The sequence below is a fragment of the Sitodiplosis mosellana genome, unplaced genomic scaffold (assembly GCF_009176505.1).
Source record: "Sitodiplosis mosellana isolate CC-2019 unplaced genomic scaffold, AAFC_SMos_1.0 Smas_scaffold_54, whole genome shotgun sequence".
In the NCBI taxonomy this organism is placed as follows: Eukaryota; Metazoa; Arthropoda; class Insecta; order Diptera; family Cecidomyiidae; genus Sitodiplosis; species Sitodiplosis mosellana.
Genome location: NW_022595296.1, coordinates 218,346 through 237,037, shown reverse-complemented (window position 1 = coordinate 237,037; position 18,692 = coordinate 218,346). Strand labels below are relative to the sequence as shown.

General features: G+C 35.5%; 4 protein-coding genes across 4 annotated transcripts; 2 read left to right on the top strand and 2 right to left on the bottom strand.

The window, feature by feature from the left end:
- Nucleotides 1-33: 33 nt before the first annotated feature.
- On the bottom strand, nucleotides 34-3,068 carry LOC129570341 (odorant receptor 22c-like). The gene is made up of 4 exons (XM_055449910.1): nucleotides 2,417-3,068; nucleotides 621-720; nucleotides 300-566; nucleotides 34-131 (listed from the first exon to the last, which is right to left on the bottom strand). The coding sequence occupies exons 1-4, from the start codon at nucleotides 2,845-2,847 to the stop codon at nucleotides 75-77; spliced, it is 855 nt and encodes a 284-aa protein (XP_055305885.1). The 5' UTR covers nucleotides 2,848-3,068; the 3' UTR covers nucleotides 34-74.
- Nucleotides 3,069-8,019: 4,951 nt separating this feature from the next.
- LOC129570361 (BTB/POZ domain-containing protein 6-B-like) lies at nucleotides 8,020-9,309 on the top strand. The gene is made up of 2 exons (XM_055449935.1): nucleotides 8,020-8,582; nucleotides 9,027-9,309. Exons 1-2 carry the CDS (start codon nucleotides 8,020-8,022, stop codon nucleotides 9,307-9,309), a joined length of 846 nt encoding a protein of 281 aa, XP_055305910.1.
- Nucleotides 9,310-9,787: 478 nt separating this feature from the next.
- LOC129570360 (uncharacterized) lies at nucleotides 9,788-16,103 on the bottom strand. The gene is made up of 4 exons (XM_055449933.1): nucleotides 12,894-16,103; nucleotides 11,946-12,097; nucleotides 10,174-11,827; nucleotides 9,788-9,933 (listed from the first exon to the last, which is right to left on the bottom strand). The coding sequence occupies exons 1-4, from the start codon at nucleotides 15,985-15,987 to the stop codon at nucleotides 9,788-9,790; spliced, it is 5,046 nt and encodes a 1,681-aa protein (XP_055305908.1). The 5' UTR covers nucleotides 15,988-16,103.
- Nucleotides 16,104-16,235: 132 nt separating this feature from the next.
- LOC129570359 (BTB/POZ domain-containing protein 3-like) lies at nucleotides 16,236-18,661 on the top strand. Its single transcript, XM_055449932.1, has 3 exons — nucleotides 16,236-16,269; nucleotides 17,605-18,487; nucleotides 18,658-18,661. The coding sequence occupies exons 1-3, from the start codon at nucleotides 16,236-16,238 to the stop codon at nucleotides 18,659-18,661; spliced, it is 921 nt and encodes a 306-aa protein (XP_055305907.1).
- The last annotated feature ends 31 nt before the right edge of the window (nucleotides 18,662-18,692 follow it).

Genomic DNA, 18,692 nt, shown 5'->3' with positions numbered 1-18,692 from the left:
ATCTAATTGTTCATTGTTGAAGAAAAAGTTTCGGCATTTTTGGCTGTGCCTCCAACACCAATAATGTCATCACTTTACTGCTGGGCAAAACTTCGGAAAAGTAAGTAGAAAGAGCAAGAAGATCTTACAATCTGCAAGGAAATAAGATTCATGTGGAATGAATTTTCATTTTATTGTAAATTATGAAAAAAATCGATAATCAGAAAAAAATCAATTGAAACTCTATCGGGAAAAAAGTACTCACAAATGAATATTCTATAAATTAGAACTAGGAAAAAATCTGCCAAATAGTTTAGTACCTTTCCAAAACCCGCCAATGTGCAACTGATCAAATTGAATCCAGTGAAGTTTACCTCTTGATGGGAACGAGCGATGATCAACACGATGTATCTCCTGAATTCGATGGGATAATCATACCAATTCGAATCGTAGACAACGTCGCCAATGGATGAAACCCGCTCAGTGATTTTGGTTGCAAAGTGGGCGAAAAAGTATGGCCACATAACTGAGCTCACAATACAAAGTACGTTGTAAAGCATGAATGCGGGCGACATATCCGCGACTGACTGAAAATTGGATGAAAATTTTCTCCGAAAAAAAATTCAATGAGAATGACTTACGTTTTCTGTGCTGTACATTGATATTCCAAGAAAAATTGCATTCACAGGGAGGAGAGCAAATATTGTTCCGCTATTGATATTGGACACCATCTTGAAGATTCTGTTGAATAAAAAAAGATACTTTTGCCAAATTCATATTTGTCTTTTTCAGAGCTCTCATTTTGTATATGCCTATATTTCGAGCTATTAGTAGTTGCTATTTATAGGCAATAGCTGTTGGTATATTGTAATAGCAGCTACCGAGTTCGCAGTACAAAATTTCAGATTTGGGAAGTCAAATTGAGGATGATCCGAGCGGAATGGGACAAAAAATAAATCGATCCACCGTCCCGAAGGGATGAATGCTAAAGCACTTCTACTTCCAGAACACATTGGATCAGGTCAGGTTCACTCCTCCACAAGATTCACTTCCAGCTCCGCAAATATTTCATGAACGCTATTTTTTGATATAAGCCGAAAACAAAAATAGTAAAAACTTTTGAAATATTGGCTGAGCTGGAATCTTGTGGAGTAGGTGGACCCGACCTGGTCCAATGTATTCTGGAAGTAAAGTCCTTCAGTACTCATTCCCTACGGGAACGCTAAATCTGGGATTTTGTACTGCAAACTCGGTAGCTGCTATTACAAAATATCAACAGCTATTGCCTATAAATAGCAACTAAAGGGTGTTTTTTTTTAATTTTTTTTTTTAATTTCAAATAAAAGGCACAAATTCCGATATTTTGATCGTACCGCTTGGTTTATTTGATAGATAAAACCTTGCAATTTAATGTCCGACATACAGTTTGGGGATATGACCACCTCCTCTCCTTTTTTACCCACCCCTCCTGAAAGTCCATTTTTGAGCTATTTTGGAAGATTTTCAGGTCATACTCTCAAAATTTTATGAATTTTGTTAGACTTTGAAGTGTAAATCGTTGCATTTCATCTGAGTAAACAAATGAATTCATGTATCCCCACGGAGGGGAGTAGCCCATAGCCGTAAAATAGGGTCATTTTGTTGGATGATGTACAGATTGCATATTCGGAATTTTGGGGGGAAAAACCTATCAGGAGACAGTTTCTTCAGTTAATTGATTTTTTTGCTCAAAATATGCTATGATATGGACATTTTATTTAATCCGGTGACCAACCAGGCCAATTTTGTCAAAAACAGTGGACACTTTGTTTTTGGGTATTACCCAAATGGCTATGAACAGAGACTGCTTGATGAAACCAGATTACTGCTCAAAAACAGATTTTGTCACTCTGCACTAATGAGTTTTGGACTAATTCGTATTTGTTTCATTATTTCATGCAAATTTAGGCCAAAACCCGACCATATTTTGAGCACGAAATAACTTTTGTCGCCAATTATAAGCGGGAAAAAGAAAAAAAAATCAGGTCGAAAAATTTTGTGTCCTGAAGACCGTCAAAAAGGAGGGGAGGTGGTCATATCCCCAAACTGTATGTCGGACATTAAATTGCAATGAAAACTGAATACAATGGAAAAAAATGGCTACCAAATGTCAACTAGGTTGTCAAAAAAAAACCCTATTGAAAAAAAAAACGTTAAAAGAAACACCCGTTACTAATAGCTCGAAATATACAAAATGGCATATACAAAATGAGAGCTCTGATCTTTTTTTCATAATTATCTTTTTAATCTTTTTCCTCCTTTTTTCAATATATCAGCACAAAACCTATCTATGTTAGTGAGGGTACAATATTACACCTAGATATTACACTGAATTCATTTGAAAACTATACTAGAGTGTAAATTTATTGAAAAATTCAAATTAAAGTACCAAACTCACTGGAAAATATTAACATGAAGATCGATTGCATCATGAATTTGATCCCTAATTTTGGACCGATTTTCAAGGAATTTTGGCTTATCTTTTTCAATTTGATTTTGTTTGACACTCTTGCGAATCGAGTTTATAATGACGCCAAAACGATCACAAATTGCCTCAATGTAAAAGCAGCAGCACATAAAGTACGACGAAACTGACACCATGCACATGATGTACGAAAGACTAGCACTGAATTGAATGAACCAAAACCAGTACCATCCCTCGACAGAACTTGTATCGAATGGAACGACCATGGTGAAAGGCAAAAACCATGTCGACGTATCGAAATTTCCAAAGCGAATGAGGTAAAAAGAATAGAGGAGAGCAGCTCCAAATGTCGATTGATGACAAAAAATGTAACCAAAAATTAGTTTCGTGTATTTGCGACACATTTGCTCGGTGCTCCAGTAAATGTTGGCTGCATCATTTTCTCGGCCTAGATGAGAGTTTGTTGACACAATTGAAAAGAAAAGAAGAAAATGAAAAAAAATTAGATATTAGGAAAAATGCACATTGACTCTAATTTAGAATTAAAAACGAAAATAATTGGCAAACAAGGTTTTTGGCAACAAAAGTATGGCAGACAATTTTAAAGGGGAAAGATTGTATAGAAACTGCCTTATGAATTAAATAAACTTGAAAAGTATTTGGAAAATAAAAATGTGATGTCAAAAATAAATTTTTTCAGTTAATTACTCATTACCTTTATCAACGATATCTTGCAATTTCAGATGCAAACTCTTCACTTCCTTCCTATTCAGTGTCACGTTCAAGTAAGACCCAATGGCTTGAGAAGCTGCAACAATGAGTAGAATTGCTTCCAATTGTTTCGTAAAATCCGGTGAGATGTGCACAAACACGATACACGAAATTATGACCATAATCAAGTGGAATAAAATGAAGTAAGCGAGAGCAGATTTGTGAAATTCAACCATCGATCCATCTACACGATGTGAATAAATTCCAAGCCTACTCATGAAGACTTGATTATATTTCAACACTTTGTATTTGGCCATTACAAGTGATTCACTTTGTCCTCTAGCTCGTTTATCTTGTCTATTTATTTATCTCGAAATTTTGAATGATGAACTTGCAAGAATGACGGTTTAAGTTCAAAATTTGCACTGAAATGTAAAATTCAGAACACAGTGAGTATGGAATAAAGTGGAAAGCTAGTTCAGGAGGTAAAAGAGATGTTCCACACTGCCGCATACACTGTGTATCTAATTGAATTGCAATTTTTGATTTGAAATAATTTGCAAACTTTTTGTAATTTTTCTTATCGAACGTATTATCGATAGCTTTCGAAGTCACAGCACGACTGGATGAATGAAATCGACATCATTGCTTATATATACCCATTGAAAATGGTCAACTTTGATGACGCTCATTGTCAATCAGTGATTGGTACACTAATAGCACTAATAAATTCGATATGTCATTGGATCATGTCGTAACTATCAAACTCATTTTTTGACATTTTGACTTTGATGCTGTTGAAATGAAAATCGGTTGAGTGGCCCACTCATGGGGAGTTAACCCTCTAATGCATACAACCGTCTTTAGACGGGCAACATTTGAACGCATGTATAGCGTAAACCGTACGTCGTGTCACATTGCATCAATAGTCGCCAAGGTGTCCTCTATAATTTTGTCTTTTGCACTATTAGTCTACATCAAATGTTTGTTGAGTTATAAACAAGAATGTGTGTAAAAACAAAAATTTGACAAAATAAATTATTCCATTTCAAAATAAGACAAATTTTTGACACTTTTAAACAATGGATTTGATTGTTCTCTGATTTATGTCAATCGCATTTCCTGACTAAACCATGTGGAATCTAGGATTATGAATATTTTTTTGATTATCTATGCCCAAAAATCAACCAAGCCTCAGTACTCCCAGGCCTGGGAAAAATTAATGCATTAGAGGGTTAATACTAAAATATCAACATTTCTATACAGTAACATGTCATGTATCGTGGTTTGTTTTTTGAAAGCTTCACCCGGTTTTGTAATGTGGCTGTGATGAATGCATTGCCACGCCTCTGTTGCAATAGGAAAGTTATTTATGCTATCGACATTCGTGTAATGAGCACATTTCCGCCCTAAAATTCAAAAGTAAAAACAATCGAGGGAAACATATTGCATTTGCAATTGTTCCCAGTAAAATCATGAATAAATTGTGATTTGGTGACAGAAATTCGAAATGTGGGTCATTCAAGTGTTCTAGTTTAACAATCAGAAAATGTCGCACATGGTGATTTCTAGAATTGACTCGAACATAGGTAAATTTTCAATATTTGGTTCGCTTCCAGACAAACTGCAGTACATTGGCACTGAACCATTTCTCTGAATAACGTTGCTTGGTGCACAACATCATAAAAAATACCGATAAAAATGTTTTTCCGATTAAAAAACCTATACGTACTTTTAAAGTGAAAGAAGTGCAGATCAAACGTAGGTTAAATGTATATGTAAAATTAGACTATGATAAGAGATAAGATATTCTGCCTTCGGCAAAAACATAGAGCGGCTCAAGTAGCAAGCTAAATTGATTTTTGCGAATGATATTACAATAAAACTATTCAGACAGTTATGGGAAACAGATTCGAAAATTTGAGGAACTGTAATTTTGCTGACGTTGATAATTTGGCCGTCGACGGAAAATCACGATTGGTTGCAGAATAAGTGAGATGAATCGGATCAAATGTCCAGAAGTCTGTTTTTCTTTGATCGACTCGAAGAACTCACACTGAATATTATCGCAGTAAAGAAGTTATAAATTTCATCAGCAGAAAATCAACCTTGATCAAATTGTGTGCTTGCATTCGGTTACAGTTTTATGTCGTGTTCTCAACACACTTTCATCTACCATTGATTTTTCGCTTTGATAGCAAAAGGGTCGAAAAATCATACTATTAAATCACACGAAAAATAATCGACAAGGCTAAATTGTACTGGAATAGATGTAAAATCAATTCAAAGAGTCTAATTGTGTATGAATATTGGCTGAATTCATAGAGAAATATTCCTATAGCGAATCTCTTTCCAGATTATGGCTTCCAAATTTACCTATCGACCATTCCACACGAAATCGACCAAGAATTGGATCGACCCTTTCCGAATTGGCTAAAAATTTGCATGGTGTCTTGTTTTCGATAGAAAATCGGAAAACCAAAATCTTAGGGCTGTAAGTGACCTACATTTTCGAGTTCACCTAGTGTAAATTTTTCAAAAAAGTCAAAAAAACGAAAAAGAATGAGTTTTCAGCAATTGAAAACTAACTGAAAAGTAGTCAACGCATTGCCAAACTACAAAAACTGGGCTAAAAAACTTTCTAGTAACCCGTCCCCTTCGATATATAGTTATATAACCAACCATGCACTAATTAGTGCAAATTAATTTCGTCAAAATCAAAACAATTCTAAAATTAAAATTGCGGACGGAAACATTTGATAAGCTCGATACTATAGCAAGAATTAGTGAGAAAGCTTGTGAAATTCTCTCTTATGCAATATCTTAAACGGAATCAAATCAAAATTCACAGCGTTAATTTTACACTTTCAAATTAATGACGAAATAAAACGAAATTGTTGTTCCACTTAAACGATTAGATCACATTGGAATCGTATTTTCATTAGTTTTATTTAATTTTATAATTATGACTATTGACAAACATCATAAAAAATGACTCATTCTAAACTATCTTCCAAGATGACTGAATCGATTGAATTGTTCATGCTGAATATTTTATTTCCTCTGCTAGATAAGTTCGTCACCAATTAATGACAAGTATAATGGGAGTTATTGCTAAGAATTGCAATCTCTGCAAATCCATAGTCATATATTTGACAGTTATTGGTATACAGCATGACTAATGCATTATTGCGATGAGCTGAACCAATCAAAGGTAACAAATTTGTTCGGGCGGTATAGTTTGGTATCTTCAACGTGTCCAGTTTGACTACAACATGACCATTGCTTTCAATTTTATAATATTCGATATGACCTGGGCCACATTTTTTGTCTCTGTTAAACGATACTCCGTTATCTACATTCTGGCCGAGTACAGAGGCTTCTTCTTCGCCATGACTATGACCCAGAACGAATATAGCTGCAACAGTTGAAAACAATGCAATTTCGTAAAAGTTAGAATGCAAGCGAAAAAAAGAGTCAAAATCGAAAGTAAACAAAATCGAACAGTAGATTAACTTTACTTTTTAGCTTAAATTATCAATCTTCGAAGAATTTATTTATTTTTAAAATTAAATTAAATGTCAAGGAAATAAAAAAAACGTTTCGAACCTAAACACAACATGGAAAAAGCGATATATGATGCCATGTTGAATCGATAAAATTCTCAATGAGAAGAATTCTTTGAATTTAATCCCACAATTAACTGAATGCAATCAGTTAAGTAAACTGTCTAGTTGAGATTTTGTTTGATTTTGGTTAAAAGGTGTTGAGCCGTCGATTTGACCGTATGTTTGAACACCGAATAATTTTTCAATATTGTTGAATCAATAACGTTAGTTTTTATTTTCATATTCCTTGAATTACGACCGTTATTTCAGTGGAACGTCATTGGAACAAAATCATTTCACAGTTGGTCATGGTTTAAATGAAAATTCCCCTATTAAAAATCATCAAATTACAGTAAGTTTTGAGTACAGCTCGTTTATTTTGGATTATTCTTTCGAAATAAAGTACCTAAAAGATTGACTAATCAATTTTGAGAATGTTTTACGGTCCACATACTTTATACATAACAGTGACATTGATTTTTCTCGCTTATTGAATGGCGGATACTATTTTAATTTTAATTTTCTGTTCCACTCTTATCAAGCTATGTCCCACGTTACTAATATTGATATAAGCTTCAACTCGTTTCCATTTTAAGAAAATCTTACATCATGTGAATAGACTATTACACATAACGAAACTGATTTATGCCATGAAGTTCCTCGATACTATTCCATTTGGCATCCCACATTAATTGCTAGGGAAATAATTTCATTTCAAATTACGAAGTTCAAGTTTGGGTCAGAAAATTATTTAATCACATATTTCATACAAAGGATTGAATGTTCAAGTATATTTAGCTACTGCTTATCACGATAATCGTGCATCTGTTCCAATCAACATTATGCCATCCAACCGCATAGTATTGAATAACTTTTTCAGTGAACATTATTCACTGTAATATCAGGGTCATTGAAAAGTTCACCAGAAAATATTGATTGTGAGTGCATTGGACTGTAGTGGATTTGTTCGATTGATAAGGCAATTGACAAAGTTCGATTGTGAGTGCGTTCCCTTGAATGAAGTGATTTCAATAAATATGTTGATGTCAAAAGCAACAATCAACAAGCTGATCTCACTGTTGTGTTCGTAACCGAAGATTAATGTGAAGACGAGGTAGAAAAGGTAAAGAGGGAAATAACTCAAGACACGATTCAGTTTAACGTCTCGGTTTCAAATGAATAAACACAGTAATCACTTTAATACCGTTTACAAAACTTGATTATTTGAATTCAGTGCGATTCACTTGATCAGTTGAAATGTGTGAAAAAACATTCGAAGAAAACAATGACTTGGTGCGAGAAGGTTGTGAAAAATTCTATCTGGACTCGAATACAGCCGATCTTAATTTCATATTCGGAGCTGGTTCTGACCGTATCGAAAGTGTGCCTGCCCATAAAATCATTTTATCGATCAGCAGCCCGGTATTCGAAACGATGTTCTACGGTTCGTTGAAGGAAAAGGCAAAAATTCCGATCGTTGACGCCACTGCCGAAGCATTCAAAGAGTTTTTGCAGCTTTTTTACTTGACCAGAGTGCGTTTAACCGGCGAAAATATTATCGAAGTATCGAATTTGTGTAAAAAATACGAAGTGATCCAGGGGATAAAAGTGTGTGAAACTCCATTGAAAAGGTCATTGACCTTTAACATCAACGATGTGTGCTCTGGCTATGAAGTGGCTCTTCTACTCGAACTAGAAAATGTCGTCGAATTTTGTGAGCAAAACATTCGAGAAAATGCACTAGAAGTGCTACAGACAACGGGGTTTTCGGAATGTGATGCAAAGTTATTCAACAAAATACTTCGATTGGTGTCGTCAAGGTGCTGTGCATCAATTGTGGTTGATACGTGTATGACCTGGGCTAAGGCTGAGTGTGAAAGAGAAAAATTGCGTGAAACATCGGAAAATCTTCGCTCAAAACTCGAATACTCATTCAAGTGGATCCCTTTTAACGAATTGAATGCGGAGAAATTCTCACAATTCATCAACACTTACGAAGGATTTTTCAAAGAAGACGATTTACATCGGATCATTTTGAAAATAATGGCCAAAAATGAACCAACGAAAAAGATGAAAAGTGAAATTGAGGAGAATTCTGGGAAATTGATTTGTGATCGACGGGTGGCTGGAAGTTTGATTGAAGGATATTCTTGGTTTGTGTCACCCGTTTTGAGCTATTTTACATCGAACTCAAAGCTACTACTAACTGGATTCTATTGCGCTCGATTGGAACCATCCGAGTTGTCACAATATTTCGGTATTAGTTGTCGGGCTGCTTTTGTTATTGGCAAAAATGAACCTCTGGTTATCATCGACATTTCACTCTCTTCAACGGAAGAATCGCACATCAAATTAACGAAATCAATTATCATCGATCCAAACATTGAGTATGGTATTTATGTCGAGCCAAACAACGGAATCGAAAGCATTCGTTGGCCAAGAATACCGCTTAGTTCAATGGTAGAATTAGGAAATAGTATTGAAATTCATTTCAGCAGTGGCTATGGCCTAGTTACAGGTTTAGTTCTACAGCGATCAGAGGTTTAGATGCATCTTACTTACCTATTATGAACATGTAACGATTGGAGTACCTTCTTGAACGATGATAAATAAACTGATTTATTTTAAGAACAAGAAGCTACCTTAAATCTCAGGCCTATTGAAGCTATAGTGCTTACCATTTATTGAACTAGTTTTTACTTTATTTCCGTGTTACTGATCATATTCATCATGTTTCAACATTTATTCGATGGAATCAAATGCCCTTACTTAGATTAAATAAAATTTCGTACAAAAATGACAAAATGTTCTGTATTCAATTTGTGTTAAAAGAATTTGTCATTGTTTCAAGACCAATTTTGTGAATTATTCGAGTGGTTTTTTTTCTTTTTATAGATGCTTTTATCATTTCCGATCTAATTTCGTAAGGAGACTTGTAAAAAGTACAAGAAATACTGTCATGATTCAAAAAATTCTTTATGTAAGGTTGATCAAAATACAGTGTGAAATTGGAAAATTGAAAATTTTAAATCTGTTCGTTCACATTTTTACGTTGAGCCAGTTCAATTACGCTTGTGTGAGTGCTATCTGGAGAATAATGCTGATTTATTGCAGTTTCGAAGGAATCACGTGCTGGGTTGTATCTTATTCTCTGAATGAGCTTCGATTTCACTACCATATATCCAGAACACATTACGAATAACATTACGAATATTGCCACAAGAAGATATTTCAACACTCGTACATCTGATGATATAGAAGTTGATTCGATGTATACGGGTTTATAGTTGTCATTGCTTCCTTTAAAGTTTTTCTTCTCAATAGGGGAATTTGGTGTGTTTGAAACAAATTCCGTTGTGGTTTTTGTTTGTATTTCAAGGCCGGTTTTCATTTCAACGGTTTTGGTGATACTTTGAACTTCTTCATGACAATCAACTCCATCGATGTGTGTTTTGTCCGATGGATTTTCGAGAAGTTGTAAATTATCCCACTTAAGTAAGAATGTTGCCAAATAATTGCAGGAAAAACGATTTTTCGATATAGCCAGTGTAGCAAGTGCGGGGAAGGTTGTTTTAGTGATGCTGTTAATCTCCGACAAATCATTTCCCTCTAGGCTGAGTGTACTTAACGTCCTGAAATTCCTCAAGAAATTGGTGAAATCGACTCTTTCCAAGCGATTGAAAGAAATATCCAGCACTTGAAGCTTTCGTTGATTGAAGAATGTACCGTATGCAAAGGTGGAAAGATTTGTACGGCTCAGATTGAGATATTTTAAGTTGGTTAATTCCTTGAATGTCTGTGCACTGGGTTCCTCAATAAAGTTCGACGACACATCCAGTGATTCAACGGATGGCCCAAGTAATGCGATCAATTGCGAAGTGTTTTGAAGTTGATTGCCGGAGATATTCAAGTACTTTAGCTTTTGGAAATTCTCCTTGCTGCAGCGCAGTTCGGAGTTGTTTTGCAGCAAATGGAAAACAACCTCGTCGTCGTTACTCGAATTGATTTGAACATTGTTTCCCATGCAACTAGTATCAATCTCTTCAATATGATCACAGGAAAGCTGCACTGTCTCTGAGTACATAGTCGACGATAGAAATGTGCAATCGAAGCGCATGGGTGGTTTTTCTTTGGGTTCGGTAGTTTGATCGATGACATCGGAAGTTGTGGATTTATTGCTTTCAATTATATGTTGAGTTACAATGGAATTTTCTTTGAAACTCGGCTTGACATTGGGCATATCTTGAGAGGCTGTCGTTTCTTTTTCCGTTGTTGATAATATCGATGATGATTTTGGTGTTATCGTTGATCCAAATGGTGTTTCAGTAGTAGCGGGCAATGTACTCAACTCGTCGCCCGCATGAAAACAGTCGATTCCAACGATATTCGTTTGATTCGTTGGATATGTGATAAATTGCACATCATATATATGCCATCGGTGCAAGAATGACGCCAGATAATCGCATGAGAAATGATTTTTTGAAATCCCTAGTTTATTGAGAACTGGAAAAATTGTTGGGTTTGCACTATTCAACTCATTCAACTCGTTTCCTCCAAGACCAAGTGTGTGTAAATGTTGAAAATTTCGGTATAACAATGTGAAGTTGACTTTTTTCAATCGGTTGAATGATAAATCAAGAGTTTCCAAACTTCGTTGATGATAAAATGTGCTGAATACGAAATTCGACAAGTTCGTTTGGCTCAAATTTAGATACTTCAAATTATAAAATCTTTCAAACGTCTGCGTTTTTATCGGCCCGATGAAGTTCAACGATAGGTCCAACGTTTCAATTGGTATTCCGAGCATATCAATTAGTTTCTGAGTGTTTTGAAGGTGATTCCCCGAAATATTCAGCACTTTCAATTTTGTGTTGTTTTCAAACGCATCATCATGCATCGTTTGAATTGAATTGTGACTTAAATCCAAATGTGTCAATTCGCCCAGTTCCGCAAAAATGTCTTTATCCAAACGGGATAATTTGTTGTATGAGAAATTCATCTTTGACAATCTCCAAAATGGAAATATTATTATATTGAAAATTGATATTTGACAGCTTGGTCGCTCCTTTGAAATCATTTTGATACAGCCCATTTATGTTGTTGTTCGAGAAGTCTATTTCTTCCAAATTCGCCATGTGCATAAAAACTGATCCCGAAATGTTCGTCAATTTATTATTACGTGCCTTCAATTTCTGTGGTGACTCAAAATTCAAGTTCGCAGATGTTAAAATCTCGATTTCAGTGAATGAAATATCATATATCTGCACATTTGGGAATCGACCCGGCAATGTTTCATCCAAGGGATATCCCGAACAAGCTTTCAATTTTTTCACTCCTGAATTATATCCGATTATTATTATTATTATTATTTATTCATTTTAGCGTCATGTGCATTGTCCATTGCTAACATAGTGTCAATTCGGTGATGGTTCTATCAAAGTTCCGAAGCATACTTTGATAATAGACCTGTTTTAAACACCACACTTGGCTTTATCTAAAAACAGCAGAAATACATGTATATTTACAATAATGCAAATTATTTTGCCGTTTTTTCACGATAAGAATCTATGTTATTATATTTCTATAACATTGGTTTTGTTCCAATTTTTTCATTATAAAATTATACAAAATTGAAGGGCTTATAATCATCGGGACGGTGCATATTTTGTCATTTTTCTCAGACTGTTGCATACATGCACTTCCTAGTATTTCTACAGCTATGTAATTAAACAATGGGTATGTCCAAATTCCATATTGTGAACATCATTCCGGCGCATAATTAATGATAAGAAATCTTACAGTGAAAAACCTTGAGAGCTTCGTTCAAATGAGGTACATGGCTTAAATGATTTTATTTAAAATTTGTGAAGAAAAGGATGCATCTGATATAATCTCTGAACGAATGTCGAATGAATACTGAACGGAAACTTGAGAAGGAAGAATGAACATTACTCGTATCTTTTTCATTATATTTGATTTATTTGAATTTTGATTTTTATCTAAATCATTTATCACTCAATCATGCGCAAGTCTCAAATGAATAAACAATAAAGTTTCAAATAAGTCTTTATATGAAATTTATCAAAATACAACATTGAAAATTGGGAATGTCCATTGTCCACTCTATTCGTGCACACGATCACGTTGAGACAGTTCAATTACGCTTGTGTGAGTGCTATCTGGAGAATATTGCTGATTCATTGTGGTTTCGAATGAATCGCGTGCTAGGTTGTATTTTATTCTCTGAATGAGCTTCATTTTCACTACCAAATATCCAGAACACATTACGAATAACATGACCAACATTGCCACAAAAAGGTATTTCAATACTCGTACATCTGCTGATAAGGAACTTGATTCGGTGTCTACGGGTTTATAGATGTCGTTGCTTCCTTTAAAGTTTTTCTTCTCAATCACGGAATTTTGTGTGCTTGAATCAAATTCAGTTGTTGTAGTTGTTTGTACCTCATGGCCTGATTTCACTCCAACGGTTTTGGTGATACTTTGAACTTCTTCATGGCAATCAACTCCATCGATGTGTGTTTCGTCCGAAGGGTTCTTAATTAGTTGTAAATTATCCCACTTAAGTAAGAATGTTGCCAAATAATTGCAGGAAAAACGATTTTTCGATATAGCCAGTGAAGAAAGTACGGGGAAGGTTGATTTAGTGATGCTGTTAATCTCCGTCAAATCATTTCCCTCTATGTTGAGTGTATTTAGCTTCCTGAAATTCCTCAAAAACTTGATAAAATTGATTTGTCCCAAGCGATTGAATGCCAAATCAAGCACTTCAAGTTTCTGTTGATTGAAGAATGTACCGTATGCAAAGGTGGAAAGATTCGTGTTACTCAAGTTAAGATATTTTAAATTGGTGAATCTCTTGAATGTCTGTGTACTGGGCTCCCCAATAAAATTCGACGATACATCCAGTGTTTCAACGGATGGCCCAAGCAATGCGATCAATTGCGAAGTGTTTTGAAGTTGATTGCCAGATATATTCAAGTACTTTAGCTTTTGGAAATTCTCTTTGCTGCAACGTAGCTCGAAGTTGGTTTGCGATGAATGGAAAACGATCTCGCCATCGTTTCCCGAATCGATTTGAATATTTTTTCCCATGCAACTGGTATCAATCTCTTTGATATGATCACAGGAAAGCTGCACTATCTCTGAGTCTATAGGGGACGATAGAAATGTGCACTCGAATCGCGTGGCTGGTTTTTCTTCAGTTTTGGCGGTTTGATCGGTGACATCGGAAGTTGTGGATTTATTGTTGTCGATTGTACGTTGAGTTACAGTGGAATTATCTTTGAAATTCGGCTTGACGTTAATCATATCTTGAGAGGCTCTTGTGGATTTTTCCGTGGTTGTTGTTTTCAATGTTGAGGCTGATGTTGGTGTTGTCGTTAATCTAGATGTTGTTACAGTTTTGGCACTCAATGTAGTCGATTCGTCGTTTTCATGAAAACAGTCAATTCCATCGATATTCGTTTTATTCGTTGGATATGTGATGAATTGCACACGTACGAAAGCATTATGTAAATGCCATTGAGGTAAAAATTTGGCCAAATATTCGCACGAGAGGTGATTTTTTGAAATTCCTAGTTCATTGACGGTTTGAAAAATCTCTGGGTTTACACTGTTCAACTCATTCAGTTCGTTTCCTTCAAGACGCAGTGTGTGTAAATGTTGAAAATTTCGGTATAACAATGTGAAATCGACTTTTTTCAATCGGTTGAATGATAAATCTAGAGTTTCCAAATTGCGTTGATGATAAAATGTGCTGAACCCGAAATTCGACAAGTTCGTCTGGCTCAAATTTAGATACTTCAAATTATTAAATCTTTCAAACGTCTGCGCTTTTATCGGCCCGATGAAGTTCAACGACAAGTCCAACGTTTCAATAGGTGCTCCGAGCATATCAATTAGTTTCTGAGTGTTTTGAAGTTGATTTCCCGAAATATTGAAGTAACTAATTTGTTTGAATCTCACTTTGCTGCACAATTTGAACGTGCCATTTGCCACAGTGAAAACGATTTCATCTTTGTCATTCGAATCAATTTTCACAGAATTTCCAATACAACTTGTGTCGATCTCTTCAACAAAATCGACTTGCACATCAACCGAGTTCACCACCGGTGAAATAATATTCAAATTCAATCGCTGGATTGGATTGTCATTTAGAATTAAAACTTCCAATTTTCTTCCACTTGTAGCAAATAGAAGCGGAAAGAATGTGTTGGAATCGATGGTAGTTAGTCTAGTATTCTGTAGATTCAAATACTTCAAATTCATGAATTTTTCGAAGACTTTCGCACTCAAATTTCCCATAAAGTTCGAAGATACGTCCAACGTTTCGATCGGTGGTCCGAGGAACTGGATTGTTTCTTGAGTATTTTCAAGCTTATTTCCCGAAATGTTGAAATACTTCAACGGCTCGAAACAGTATCTACTATAATCTAATCTGTTTTCTGACAAGGTTACATATCCGTTCTGGAATTGTATGTTTTCTGTGAAGTAGCTGGAGTCGAACTCTTTGACATGATCACAGGAAATATCCACCGAAACCGGTTTAGTCAACAGAATGAGTATATTCTGATCAAAACGTTGAATTGGGTTATTCTCCAAATTCAGCTGTTGCAATATTGTGTTGTTTCGAAACAAGTCCCCATCAATCGTTTGAATCGAATTATAACTTAAATCCAAATGCGTCAATTCTTGCAGTTCCGCAAATATGTTTTTATCCAAAGTGGATAATTTGTTGTGACTTAAGTCCAAACGCGTCAATTTGTTCAGTTCCGCAAATATGTTTTTATTCAAAGTGGATAATTTGTTGTGACTTAAATCCAAATGCGTCAATTCTTGCAATTCCGCAAATATGTTTTTATTTAAAGTGGATAATTCGTTAAAGGCGAAGTTGATAACAGTTAAATTGCATGTATGTGTAAAGAACCCCGTCTCTATAATGGTTATATTGTTATGTGAAAAATTGATTAATGACAATTTGGCCGCTCCTTTCAAGTGGTTTTGACGAAGACCTTTGATATTGTTGTAAGAAAGGTCTAATGTGGTTAAGTCGGGAGTATAAACAAATAATCCTTCATCCAAAATGGAAATATTATTATGTTGAAAATTGATCTTTAACAGCTTGGTCGCTCCTTTGAAATCATTTTGATACAGCCCATTTATGTTGTTGTTCGAGAAGTCTATTTCTTCCAAATTCGCCATGTGCACAAAAACTGATCCCGAAATGTTCGTCAATTTATTATTACGTGCCTCCAATTTCTGTAGTGAACTAAATCCCAAACCGAAAGACGTTAAAATCTCAATTTCAGTGGATGAAATATCATATATCTGCAGATTTGGGAATTGACCCGGCAATGTTTCATCAAAACGGTTTTCCAAACAAGGTTTCAATTTTTTCACTCCTGAATTAAATCCGTTTGAAAAAATGTATCTGTAACATTGGCAGGAAGATGTATCATAAGAATAATAGCCATTTCTCCACTTGTAACTGGTACAATCGCCGTCGTAACTGTCACTGCAACTTAATTCCACTGAATAATATTCATGATAATAACTATATGAACCAGTTGAATGACTACAGCCAGAAATTGCTCCTGAACATATAATAGTGTGTATGCTCACTAAAAGCAACAAAATGCAAATCACTCTGTTTCTCATTTTACTCAATTTTCTATGAGCCTCTGTTTTGTGTAAACACTTCAACAAAATGTTTCAAACTGATCTCTGAGTATCGTTTATGAATAACAAATGCTTCATATTCTCCCGAGAAATATGGAAGTAATTCTGGGATACCACGCGCATAAGATAACAACACTTTATGCTAAAAGCTACAATGTTGCCTGTTTTTATCATCTCATAGTTCATTTCCTTTCAACGTTTTTTCAGATCATCGAACGATGTACAACATCAACTCTAGGATATTTATCAGAATACTTCGCAACACCAGTTAAACTTGAAGTGTAAAAATAATTCGTACAACAATGTTGTTGACTTATCAATGATCTAAAGGAAAAATGTGGGATTTGTACTTTGTATGTCCATTGTCCAATGTCCATCGTCCATATCAACACAGTCTCAATTCAGAGATGATAATTTTATCAGAGCTCAGTGCCACATTTTAGCACTTAGTTAGATGAATGACCTATTTCAAATATTACAGTTGACTTCATTTAAGAAAAAAACAGTGCTAAAATATAGAAAAAATGCATGATTTTCATTGTATGCATGATAACAACAACAGTTTGATTTTTCCATCAAATTGTTTCCATTGATCAATCTGTTACAGAATGAATCAAATTCCATGAGCTCATGATAAACGGAACGTGGGTTGCATATTTTGTGAGAATAAAAGGCAAACCTAAGCGAAAACCTAATAAAAACAATTTGCTCAATTTTTTTCCAAATTCAACAATGTTTTCTAATGTCTCGTTCCCAATGCTCAACATGAGATTGTTGAATGTTTTGTTTTGCTTCATCAATCGCTATGCACAAGTCAATGTGTGCGTGAACTGTGTGTGTCGTTTTCGTTCAGATCTGTCAAAGTCTGAAGCGTAGAGCAAGTGACAGTTCTTTGCACAACACAATTCATTTGGTATCTGTACACATCGAAGTCTAAGCTATTTCACAAATTTAAATCAAACAACATTCGCAATTGTTCGGAAAAATTGCAAAAATGCCATAATTTGATTTAAAAAAATTGTTGAAAAGTAAGTACGCCATGGACAAAAGAAAAAGATGAAGAAAAAAAACGCTTTGTTGGCTTCAAAATTGCAACAACAATAGGTATTCTGATGCCATTTTCTCAATATTCCATTACAGTCAACACAACGATGAGCGACACAGTGAAAGAGCAGTTGTTCGAAGAAGACAACGATTTGGCACGAAGCAATTGCGATAAGTTGTATCTGGATTCAACGACCGCTGATGTGAATTTCGTGTTTGGTGAAGGCATCGACAGCGTTGCGGCCCATAAAATTCTCTTAGCTTGCGTCAGTACGGTATTTCACAGGATGTTCTACGGTTCGTTGCCTGAAAAAGGAGACATTGTCATTGAAGATGCATCTCGCGACGCGTTCAAAGAGTTTCTGCAATTTTTCTACTTGAGCAAAGTGCGACTGTCGTCGGAACACATCTTTCAAGTGGTAAATTTGTGCAAGAAATACGAGATGGCCGATGCGTTGAAACGCTGCGAAGCTCCGATGCAAAAGTCATTGAAAATCAACAACATGTGTACGGGTTATTCAGTGGCATTACTGCTTGAAATGAAAAATGTCATCGAATTCTGCGAACGAGAAATCAAAGAGAAGCCAACCGAAGTTTTGAAATCGACTAATTTCTTGGAATGCGACCACAAACTTCTCGACAAAATACTACAGTTGGTGTCATCGAAGTGCAGTGCATCAGTGATTGTCGATGCGTGCATGGCTTGGGCCAAAGCCGAATGTGAACACAAAAATGTGCGCATAAGTCCAGCATCTTTGAAGACACAGCTCAAAGATTCACTCGAACGAATACCGTTTGCTGAATTGACCAAAGGACAGTTCGCTGAATTTATCGCTGCGTACAATGGGTTTTTCCTCAAGAAAGACTTGGAAGAAATCATTTTGGAGGTGATGTCAAAGAAAGCAAAGGCAAATGTTCCAGCCCCTCAACCGTTGTACGTACTGGACTGTGACAGACGATTGAAGAACAAAGCACATATGTATGCTCGGCTCACAATGCCAAACTTCAGCACCTTTGATACAAACGCACGACTTTTGCTCACGGAATTCTATGTCGCAAAAGCCTCACTCCCAAAAGCATTACTCACTCTGGCAAGACTATCGACCCGTGGCAAAGAATTGAGCGGAACGGTACTTAATCTCATCCCAGATAAGACCACTCATGTCGTTCTACCCAACCCGATT

What these genes read in the sequence shown, in the direction of transcription:
- LOC129570341 (XM_055449910.1), bottom strand. Translation starts at nt 2,847, where the DNA reads ATGTGTCGCAAATACACGAAACTAATTTTTGGTTACATTTTTTGTCAT. An exon ending in CTTCATGTTAATATTTTCCA is followed by an intron (nt 721 to 2,416) that starts GTGAGTTTGGTA and finishes TTTATTCAACAG; the next exon opens with AATCTTCAAGATGGTGTCCA. An exon ending in CATTGGCGGGTTTTGGAAAG is followed by an intron (nt 132 to 299) that starts GTACTAAACTAT and finishes ATTTCCTTGCAG; the next exon opens with ATTGTAAGATCTTCTTGCTC.
- LOC129570360 (XM_055449933.1), bottom strand. Translation starts at nt 15,987, where the DNA reads ATGGCGAATTTGGAAGAAATAGACTTCTCGAACAACAACATAAATGGG. An exon ending in GTCTCAACGTGATCGTGTGC is followed by an intron (nt 12,098 to 12,893) that starts ACGAATAGAGTG and finishes GATATAATTCAG; the next exon opens with GAGTGAAAAAATTGAAAGCT. An exon ending in AGTCACCACAGAAATTGAAG is followed by an intron (nt 11,828 to 11,945) that starts GCACGTAATAAT and finishes ATGATTTCAAAG; the next exon opens with GAGCGACCAAGCTGTCAAAT.
- LOC129570361 (XM_055449935.1), top strand. Translation starts at nt 8,020, where the DNA reads ATGTGTGAAAAAACATTCGAAGAAAACAATGACTTGGTGCGAGAAGGT. An exon ending in CTTCGATTGGTGTCGTCAAG is followed by an intron (nt 8,583 to 9,026) that starts GTGCTGTGCATC and finishes TTTCGGTATTAG; the next exon opens with TTGTCGGGCTGCTTTTGTTA.
- LOC129570359 (XM_055449932.1), top strand. Translation starts at nt 16,236, where the DNA reads ATGTATCATAAGAATAATAGCCATTTCTCCACTT. An exon ending in TAATAGCCATTTCTCCACTT is followed by an intron (nt 16,270 to 17,604) that starts GTAACTGGTACA and finishes ATTCCATTACAG; the next exon opens with TCAACACAACGATGAGCGAC.